Raw genomic sequence first — 10,989 nt, 5'->3', positions numbered from 1 at the left:
AACCCAGAAATTTTCTGGATTTTGCAATCAAATTCTTTATGTTATGTTGTTAGTTGCTAAGTATCTGCCATCAGAATAAGTTTTACTACAATCTGATGTGGGAGTTTCTGCTTTAAAAAATCATAATTTATTTTAGTGGTAAAAGTTAGCCTACAGCTTTCCTGCTTTGGAGTAGACAGAAATAAAGTGTACTTTCTACTTTAATCCTTGACTTGATAAACTTGGGTAGTACAGGTTTTCTGCCTTAAAGATTTTTATAGCAGGTACCTAATTAGTCTGGGCCATAAATAATATTTCATCTTGACTAGAATACTCAGTTTGAATGTAACTATGTGCTGTTCTATCCCTAAGCCCAGAAGTGAAGGGGCATATCATTTTAATACATATATAAGAAGGTATATTTATAAGGTACATTTAAGAGGAAAAAACATTTTGAGCAAAATAAATAATAATGACATGCTCTCCCTAATATGTGTTGGAAAACTTTTAAAAAGCAGTTTATCAATGTCTTTAGTTTGTTAAGTCATACCATTGTGATATGAAGGGCCCTGGCTTAATAAATTGTAGAGCTAGTAGCATGAAAAATTAAAATTCAATTCATCTTAAGGATATAGAGGTTATATGTAGGTTATACTTAAGTCTTCAGAAAATTTAGGACCAGGTGAAAGGAAACTTTTCAACTTCATAGCCTAAAATAAAGTCTCATTTATGTTACGCTACTTTTGTCCAATTTACCATGATTGATGCAGAGGACTGAAATTAAATTGTACCATTGTAATGATGTTTTCATATTTATGGATTCAAATATATTCTCTCCCTTCAAATCATAACTTCTCAGTCTTTTTGGAGAGCTACAACAATTTGTTTTTGTAAACTGTGTATACAAAATACCGGGTTTGGGGCTTCCCTGGTGGCGCAGTGGTTGAGAGTCTGCCTGCCGATGCAGGGTACATGGGTTTGTGCCCCGGTCCGGGAGGATCCCACATGCCGCGGAGCGGCTGGGCCCGTGAGCCATGGCCACTGAGCCTGCGCGTCCAGAGCCTGTGCTCTGCAACGGTAGAGGCCACAAAAGTGAGAGGCCCGCTATCACAAACAAACAAACAAAAAATACCGGGTTTGTTAAGGACTAAGTAAACAAGCATCACCTGAGAATTACCCAAAAAATAAAAGAGAATAAAAGATCAAATTTATTTAGAATACTTTGCTTTTCATTTAATCTTTGTGTTCCTTCAGGATTAAATGGTCCTTAGGCTGCAAATATTAATATTAGAATGTTTATGTCTTTATTTGTACCTTAAAATTGAGATTAGTAGTTCCTTCAACAGCAGAGTATAAAAGTATAATGCAAATGAACAATGAAATTTTTCTACAGTTACTAGATAGATAATTACAATGAAGCCAATATTCATAGATAAAAACTGTAATTGTTTCACTACCTTCACAGGAATTAAATCCACCTTCCTTTGGTCATTGTCAATATGCAAGAGGCAGTTGATGTGGTAAACAGGCTTCACTATAATTAGAGATTTCATCACCTGAAGTCACTTTTCACTGGTAGCCTACCTCATCAAACAATGTTTACTGAGTATCTTATTTTGAGGCCTAAGGCTACTGTAATCAGCCTTCTTAAGAACATATCATAAGGCACTTTAAATGCAGAATAGAGGAATACCCTCTGATAATGAAGCTTTTTAAGCCCATTAGCTCTTGACCCTTTTTGGCTACAAATAAAGAAAATATATGCTTACATGTAATTGTTTTAGAAACTTGACTATTCCATTAAAGGCAATGGTTAATTTTTGGATACCAACGAGCATGATTGCATTTGCCTTCTATTAAAGAAACTTGACTGTTTTCATTCACTTTGAGATGGTTGGTAGCATTTACCAGTCTAGATGGCATGGAGAAGTTGTACCTATAAAAGCCATAGGAAGGATGGAATGAGCAACCAATTGCTTCCTGGGCAATGGGGTTGGGTGATAAAATATTTCCAGGTGCCTGTAATCCATACAACATTTGACTGGAAGAATTAGATGCTTGTTGACACTGTCCATTGCAGTCTTCAGATGAACTGTATTTTGAATTGGTGGCCCCCAAGGAAGATAAAATGGGAACTTCCATCATGACTGGGGCTAAAGACTGAGAACTGTTGCTGCTTGCTAGCCTTTCAGGAGCAGGCAAGACAAGAGGCTGCTGTCGCCAAAAATTAGTTGGGCAAATCTTGTAGCAAAGGGGCAGGTTGATATTGTGTAGGTACACCTCTGGACAGGGCATTCCAAGGGAGCTTGTAGGTATGTGAAATGTTGGAGGGGAGCAAGGTGGAGAAAGCAAAGAGTTCAAAGGAGAGGGAGCCCCTCCACTAGAGGTCGCTGGAGATGAGCCATTGCTTCCACCTGTGAATGACAATGCAGTCAATGAACAATGAACTAAATGTTCCTACTGAATCAGTAATCATGTCCATAACTATCCCTGCTTCATTCTTAGATTAGCTTTCCTTGCAAGTTCACAGTCATTTTAAGTCCTTTGGAAAAGAACATTCCTCTGACCAAACTTGAATATGGTATCTCTACCACAACCACTATTACTTTTGGCATTATTATTATGTATCATGCATTGAGCATTCACTATGCTTTAGAACTATACTAGGCACTTGAACAACATTTATTCAGTGAATTAAAAAAGAAGCCCAATTAAATATGATCCAGAGCCAATTATATCTTACAAGTAAAAGCTGTTTTTTAACCATAAAAAATTACTAAAATAAGCACTTGATTAAATTGAACAGTTTTTTTGAGATTTTATAGAAAACTTCAGTCTGATTAAAAATCAGTGCATATGAAAGTAATCTTATAAATTAAAATAACATTTAAATATATTAGTTTTTTTCTTATATGAAAATCATAGATGGGGAAATTTCCATAGTGTACTATATCAAGAGTAAAAGACAGTCTTGCAGGTTAAAAATACCAAGATAAAAATGAAAGTGTTCATATCAATGTTGCCAGGTGATCTTTTATGGTTGCCTAGCATCTACTAAAATTAGGGATAGATATAAGGTCCAGGAAAATCTAGACTTTACACCTTATATTTGTAAATATTTAAATTTAAAAAAAATTGGTTATTGACTGAACTTGATCAAATTTTGTGGGGTTTTTTTTAGGGGCTACTGTTTTTCTTAACTATTTTTGTATACAGACATAGGCTAATCCTTTATCAAGAGCGTGGCAAATATATTCTATAATTAAACATCCAAAAGTTATTAAAAAAACTGGTACCCCTTTTCTTTGCAATTTGAGAGCATTCTGGACATTTTAAATAATTAAGAAAATTGTGTATTTTAAATTATCAATTAATGATCAAGGTTAGCATTATTTTTAAATTAGTGCACCATGTGTTGACTTGGATATTTTAAAAGCATGCTGCCTAGATTCTATTAAAGTGATACTACCAAATAAGTGTTCAAATTTTTCTATGCAACTCTCTAAACCAAATTAATACAGTCAATTGAGTGAAATATTTCACTAAATGATTAGACTTGATCTCTTCACATTTCAATTAGCTGTTATGGTATCATGTAAAATTCAAGCTAACTGTAATGTGATGGTAACCTTCAATTAATGTTTAAAGACAAACAACTTTAATGGAGTTAAGACAAATGGGTAAAATGATTCCATATTGCTCACGAATAAAGATCTTCTATTTATCCTTAAATATCAGAGTAAATGAAGGTATGCATTCTTCCACCAGAAAGCAGGCATTGTCAAATTATTATTTAGTCATGTAATGTACTACTTGAGAACAAATACCTTGCAAATATTTTAAATGCTTACGACAATTAAACTAATTGCCATGGCTTAGTATTGTTTTCAACATTTATTTTCCCTAGTCACAACAAAAGGAAAATTAGAGTCAAGTGATGATGAAATTGAATGGGAGTCATTTTTATCATGTGCTGAAAGTTTCTCATAAAATATTTATTTCAATATCTAACATGCTTGCAAATAAGACCACTAGTGCACCACAGGCAGATCCTAAGGAATATGAGATAGTGAGATGCTGAAGAATCCAAGTGATTTCTATAGCTCTCAGGATGTATGATAACTCAAGAAGACACAAGGCAGTAAATCCACCATTACCACGTTTATGCTCTTTTCTTTCTTGCCAGTTACCCTCCCTTTTTGCTTCTTACCTCCTCATCAGGATAAATATACACCCACTTGATTTTAAACACACATTTTCTGGCATATACTTATCCACTTGTGTAGTATTTGTACAGAGGTTCTGGCTGTTGTTATTTCATTAACATTTACAAATAAAAATTAATAAAACTTTTCTTACTTGGTGTGTCTGCACCAAAAGTTTTAAAATCCAAAGTGAGAGAAGGCCTCCATGGGTAGCTCTCTAAAACCCCATCCAATACACCTCTGAAAAAGAGATTCAAACTTTAGCAAGTCCAGAATGCAATTCCTGAAAATAATAATTTGTGTAAGCTTTTGAGTTATTTTGTTATAGTTTTTAGGGGTGAATATCTGAAATGTTTTCCTTTTATAGATAGACTTCTGAATAAAATTCCCCGTGATTATTCCATGAATAAAAACCTAAGAATCTAGAATAAGCAATATCTTAAAAGTGGGTTGGGGCTTCCCTGGTGGCGCAGTGGTTGAGAGTCCGCCTGCCGATACAGGGGACGCGGGTTCGTGCCCCAGTCCGGGAAGATCCCACATGCCGCGGAGTGGCTGGGCCCGTGAGCCATGGCCGCTGAGCCTGCGCGTCCGGAGCCTGTGCTCCGCAACGGGGGAGGCCACAACAGTGAGAGGCCCACGTACAGCAAAAAAAAAAAAAAAAAAAAAAAAAAAAAAAGTGGGTTGGGGAGGGAGTGGGAGGAGGCAAGATTTTGAAGACAAAACGTCCAGGTTTCTTTCTTACTACCTATTTATTAGTTACAAAATTTAGGGACTCAGTCTCTGAACCACAGTTTCCTTAGCTGTTATACCTGTGAAGAGGGCTATATAAATATTAGATGTGACTGTTATATCATTTACCTGTTTCTTCCGGGATCTCTAAATCCTTTAGCAAAAGGATTCCTGTCTATTTTCAGTTTGGTGATCTATGGATTCAAAAGAGAAAGAAAGATAAAGTCAGTACCCTCAGTAAAAACACTGTCACTGTTTCTTTTAATGGTTACAACAACCACACAAGTTTTCAACATGTAATATGGCATGTTAAATAAATGTAAGCATAATGCTAAGTCAAATTTGAAATGTTTTATCTCCTGACACTCTTTGTTCTACTCTCCTTTCTATCCTTTCTAACACAAGATCCACACAATTCATAATCAATCTTGCCTTGATGACAATGCAATAATGCTATGAATTTCTTTTTAATTGTGGAAAATTCAATCCATATAGTACAGCTTCACTCTTTCCCTAAAGTTTCTCTGGAGCCATCCCTGCTTGCCTGGGACTTAGTTGGCTTTACCTGCTGGTTTTGGTAAGCTGTCACTGTGGTGAACTCAGTTTCTTTAAAGGAGAATGTTTTAACCCCTTCAGCAGGCAGGGACTGAATCCGGGACATGTCGACCCTGCTGTCCTGCTTCATCACATGCACACGGGGCTTGTACTTGTGCATGGACTGCAGAATGATCTGGAGGAGAAATCAGTGGTCAAATGCTGCCTAGTAATTGGCTTCCCCTCCCCCACACTGCCCCCCTCTCATCAGCACCCCCAACCTTCCCACACAAAAGTGAAGCTAAACCAGAAAGCCTAGGCTAGCCACACACAAGGACTTTTCTTTGCCATTTGGCCCTGGACAGAGGCCTTCAGGCATAAGGGGTTTCAGGAATGGGGCACCACAGCACACCAGAAAGCAGTGATTCCATTTCCAGTTGGGGTCCTTTCCTGCTTCCAAATGTGGGTGACCATGTGATATTCCCAAGTGTTATTGGGATCTAACTGCCTGCCATAAGTTCTCTGGGCTTAGGTAACTGATGGGAAAGCATTTGACATCCCCCACCTCCTAAGCCCAGGAGCATCCTTCTTCCTTTTGTGGCTGGCACAGGGCCAGGCCAAGCAGGGCAGAGGTGAGGTGCACCTGGGAAGAAGGTTCAAGATCTAGGTGACTTGAAAAGGCCTTCCATCGGGGCGGGTTGTGGAGAAGATTTTCACCATACCATGTCACACAGAAGGTGCCCATCATGGGAAGGCAATCAGAGCCCACAGTGATTGCCAGGGAGGCTGAAGTGCCAGAGAGCTCAGGGAAGCATTCCCTTTCACTGTCTCAGACCAGGCATCCTGGCTTAAACAAGTCTCCTTTGGTCCTCAAACTCCTTTCACTCACCATCCCCAACGCCCAGCACTCTCAGATGCCAAATAAAAGTCACAAGAGCTACTTTGGCCACAGGCCTAGAACTTGGACAGTTCCTAAAGACTACAACTAGCACATCTGGAAGACACCTCCTTGGCTTCTCCAGGGTGACCTTCCGGCTGACACCTTGGCATCCCCCTCCTCTCCTCGGAACAAAGGATCGCACACACTTACATGGCCTTTGTCGTCCATCTCGTTGTTGGTGAGTTTCACGCGATCGAAGCTGATGATCTGACGCATCCATGTCTCTCCCGAACAAGGCGAGTCCGGGTGAACATAGAACCTGGGAGTGATGCATGAGTGGTCTGTATTCCCGGCTACCATCCACTGCGAGCTGTGATACACATACCTGAAAATGCGCGGAGTGTGGCTTTAGGCGCAGCGGGCCAAAGCCAGGAGCAGGGACTACCGCGATCCCGTCCTAAAGGCTTCGGCCAAGGTTTGCCTGCTAATCTCAAAGGCAACTAGTAAAAGATACAACTTCATTTCTAAAGATCGTCCAGGGATAGAAAGCAAACTGTAAATAAGCATATACGTCATTAAAATGTAGTGAAGTGCCAGGGCAAGTATAATGTCATGGGATTTCAGAGTCTGGTTTGCATTTCCTCACAGAAACCGCAACAAAAATTCATCTAACCCGTTTTACTGAGCAGAGACACCCGAAAAATCCTCCTGTCCTACAAGCGTCAGGGAAGAAGCAGAAGTGTGAGGGAAAGTGTCTGTGCAGCCCACCGCCACCAGACCAGTAGTCTTGGAAGCCCCTTTGTCCACAATGCTTTACATGAGAATACCCTCAAGGAACTCTGCCCGCTGCGGCCTCGGGGCTGATTTTCGCATTGTCTTCAATCTCAACCGCTAAATTATGCGCCGAATTCCCAAGCCAGCTGAAACGTGATAAGCAGCTTGTTCTGCTATTTCTGGGCTACGGCCCCAGCAGGCTCTTGAGCCCAGCCTTCTTTTTGCCCCTCACTCACAGAATTGGGTGCGTTGCCGGCTGTTTCCTAGAAAGGCTAGGCACCCACTTCGGTCTAACGCTCACAAGCCGAGTGCGGGCAGATGCCGCCCAACCCCCATACCCCTGAGCTAAAGCGCTGGCCGACCCGAGCTTCTGGGCTGCCAGCAAAGAAGGGCCTCTTGGCTTTAGATCAGTTCGGCCACTTTTAGCCTGCTTTAAGTAGAGAGCTTACATCAAGAGAAAGGTTACTTGTATTCTCTGGGACCTGGCCTCCACTTCAGGGGAGAGGCTAAGGAAGGAAGAAAAATAGACTTAGGCAAGATAACTGCTAGACTAGCTTTGGATGGCAAATCAGGGCATCGCTCAAGGACCCTGCTGCTAAATTAGCACATCCCAGAGCCCGGTAGGGCCCCAGAAGCCCAGGTATTTCTCCCCAAATTCCTTTAAACAGCTTCCCTCCCAGATGCCTGAGCCAAAACCCTCTGCAGTTTGCAGAGCCAAGGCTAGAGCAGTGGGTAGGCAAGAGGTTTGGGGTGCACTGAAGCACCAGCTGGAACCTGTGATCCAGGAGTGAGAGGAAAGAAAAACAAGCCTGCTTTTCTCTCAGTCTGAACTCCCTGAACTCCAGTTTGAGGGAGAAAATTCAACTCTCAAAGCCCACAGGAGAGCAATTATCCCTACCATGATAGAGTTTTCAAAACAGCACTCTCAGGTTCCATAGATATGAATCCCCATTCCCAGCCTGTGGTACCCTCCTTTGGGCCTGGTTACCTATAGCGTTTGGAATCCACCGGCACCACATCGATGGCCACATAGTACTGTTTCCCTGGGTCCAGTCCTTTTATCTTGACCCGAACAGAGGGGAACATCCTCCTGTGGGAGAGAAAATAGCGACTGACCTGGGCGCTATTAGAAACATTTGGCGCCAGGGGGGGTTGGGGACAAATGAAAAGTAAAGGAATAAACTATACTCTTCTTATTCTAGACAGGTTCAGTGAATGAGATTTGCTACATGAGGAAAGATTGTTGGTTACATGTTTGATTGAACAAACTCAGGATTTTTGAGTGGATCAGAATATCCTTACCACAAGGCTTTGTCCACCCCACTTCCTATCACCACCATAATAAAAAGCTATAGAAGAAAAAGTAGGAAAGAAACAGCTGTGCCTCTCCCCTGAGTTTTCAACGGTACTTTCTGTGAGGCAGATTTGGGAAAGACTGAAATTAGGAAGATTCACACACAGAAAAATTACCCCGCTGATGTGAAGAAAATGCCGCACAGGAAAAGGTGGAAGAGGGAAAGCCCCACCTCAAATTGACCTGGGCTCAGGACAGTGGGCTGAGAGCCTGCTAGATGGGATATTGTCCACTGATAACTGTGAGGCTTTAACAGAAAGGCCTGGCCATAGCTTAAGATGTGGGGGTGGCATCTGGCACCTGCCTTGGGAGATCTAATTTTTGTCATATACTACACAGGCAGGAGCTGCAAGAATGAGTTCTTGGAATCAGGGTGTACAGGAAAGAAAGGCCGAGCCACTAACATGGGCCAGGCAAGGCCTAGTCTGGTCGATTGAGAGGCACTGGCTTCCAATACCTGTCTGGGGTGGGATTATGGGGAGAAGGGTACCAAAGCATAAAACTGGAGGCACCCATCTTATGAGAGCAGAACATTAAGTGCCTACTGTGTGCGGCCCTTGAACAGCTTGGGCAAAGCCGAACCTGCCCGCCTTGGTAATGATCATCTCAGTTCCAATGTCATGAAATCTCTTCCACAGCTCGGATCCTTGAAGCTCCACTTGGATAGAATCTTTTTCTTCCAGACTTCCGAAGCTGTTGCAGCCGCCGCTGCCGCCTCTACAGCCTGAGAAGGTAGTTGCTAAGGGCTCTGTCTTGGGTCGCTTTTCTGCTGGACACAGAGACGCTGAGAGTTTGAGAGAGCTTCGCAGTTCCCGCGCCCCCTTCTCGCTGACGCCTGTCTCAGAACAGACCGGCCTTGTCTCTTCCCCGGGAACCTTGGCGTCGGATCTCCAAATTCCCCACAACACCCACTCTGGCCCCCTGATGGAGAGAAAGGGGCCCAGGTAGCGCCCTGTGAAATGCATGACCCTTCTTCAAATTTGCCCATCCTCATCTCTCTCGGAGACTTTTCGTCCCTGATGCTGAATCCCCTCGGGATCTGGGTCCATGCCCTGTTTTCTACCCCGAGAAACATTCACCCTCTGGCTCTCAGGGCTTCCGGGAGTTTGGAGAGTCTCGCTTCATAAATCTGTGGGGACCCTCCCCTTCACCGCAAATGAACCACAACACTATGGGCTTAAGGTGGAGGCTCTGAAACTTCCCCCTACAGCCAGATGGCTGAGGTATCCCCGCCGCCCCGTACGCGGCCATCGCTGGGCCAAGACATCCTTTGATAGGGCTAGCCGCCCTCCTGCAGCGACGCGGCGCTAGTCTGAGACCTTCCGATCCAGCAAGCCATGGTAGCCGGCGCTGGGGTTTGGGCCGCGGTAGGGGTACTCACCAGGCTGCTCGCTCTTCCTTCCTGCGGCGCTGCTCCTTCTCTCCTCCTCCGCCTCTCCACTCTCTTTCTCAAGCAGCTCAAGTTGCGCCTCCTCTCTTGTGTCTCGCAGTTTTCTTTTGCTGGGTCTGCCCACCAAGGCTTCCACCGAGAAGGCGTGCGCCCGAGAGCTCAGAGCCATCCCTGGAGAGGGTGAAGAGAACGTACTCTGCAAAGTTTCAACCTGAGCTGGGTTAGGGAGGGAGAGGGTGGGAGGGCGCAGAGGACAGGCAAAGGAGGGAAAGCGGGAAAATCAGAAAAACCTGAAAACTCAGAAAACAATTTCTGAATCTATATTCAGGGGGAAAAATGTGTGTGTATAATTTTTATATATACGTATAGATTTTCTTTGAACAGACAGAATGAAAGGAGATTAAACTGGAGCCAGAGTCCTCTGGAGTCTAGTCCCCTTTCCCTTTTCGCTCTTCTCCCTCCCAGTGGACATGTGCGGAACATCAGTCCTCAAGTCCCAGATTCCCGGACCTGGCAGAGCTCAGAGACTGGCAAGCGTGGCCCTTTTAGGGAGCGGACCTGCCCCTAATGGCGGCTCAAGTCGCTCGGATTGGGAGATACTGTTGCATCGGACTGAGTGAATACCCGGCTGGTCATAGCCTTCACTGTTTGTTTTGGAAACTGTTGGAAGCATAAAAAAACACCGTGACACTTCAGAGACTGACGGGGAGGGGGCGGTGGGAGTGGGAGGATAGAAAGGGGTTGGAGGTTGACTGGAAAGGGGCTCAGGATAGTCTAGTGGGGAGGAGGGATACACAAACTTACTGTTTTGCATTAAATTGTGAAACTAAAAGACATGCGAAGTAATTGCCCACGGTGAGGGGGCCACTTTTCCAACAAAAGTGAAAATATTATTTAACCAAATCCAGAGAGATGTATAGGGGTCTTTTGCTCTTAAGTGAGTACACTGGGGAAACAAAGAGCAGCACAAACTTTCTGGGCCTGTTTGTTCTACAGTCTGGGTCTAAGACTAAGTGGACCCTGTACTACTCTGACCTCCCTATCCAGGCGGGGAAGTAAGAGCCAGTGCAGGCAGGAGGCTCCCAGATAACCACTTTCAATGATCAAGAGCAAACCTGGACCTTCAATCCCTGCCTCTACTGGA

The 10,989-nt window shown here is 43.4% G+C and overlaps 1 protein-coding gene across 1 annotated transcript; it reads right to left on the bottom strand.

The window, feature by feature from the left end:
- Nucleotides 1-1,259: 1,259 nt before the first annotated feature.
- Nucleotides 1,260-10,175, bottom strand: TBX22 (T-box transcription factor 22). Its single transcript, XM_004280457.3, has 8 exons — nucleotides 9,837-10,175; nucleotides 9,038-9,221; nucleotides 8,090-8,191; nucleotides 6,538-6,712; nucleotides 5,479-5,643; nucleotides 5,043-5,107; nucleotides 4,339-4,424; nucleotides 1,260-2,393 (listed from the first exon to the last, which is right to left on the bottom strand). Exons 1-8 carry the CDS (start codon nucleotides 10,012-10,014, stop codon nucleotides 1,780-1,782), a joined length of 1,569 nt encoding a protein of 522 aa, XP_004280505.1. The 5' UTR covers nucleotides 10,015-10,175; the 3' UTR covers nucleotides 1,260-1,779.
- Nucleotides 10,176-10,989: the final 814 nt, after the last annotated feature.

Source organism: Orcinus orca, chromosome X (genome assembly GCF_937001465.1).
Source record: "Orcinus orca chromosome X, mOrcOrc1.1, whole genome shotgun sequence".
Classification (NCBI taxonomy): domain Eukaryota; kingdom Metazoa; phylum Chordata; class Mammalia; order Artiodactyla; family Delphinidae; genus Orcinus; species Orcinus orca.
The sequence above is the reverse complement of the archived record's forward strand: the minus strand, read 5'-3'. Positions and strand labels throughout refer to the sequence as shown.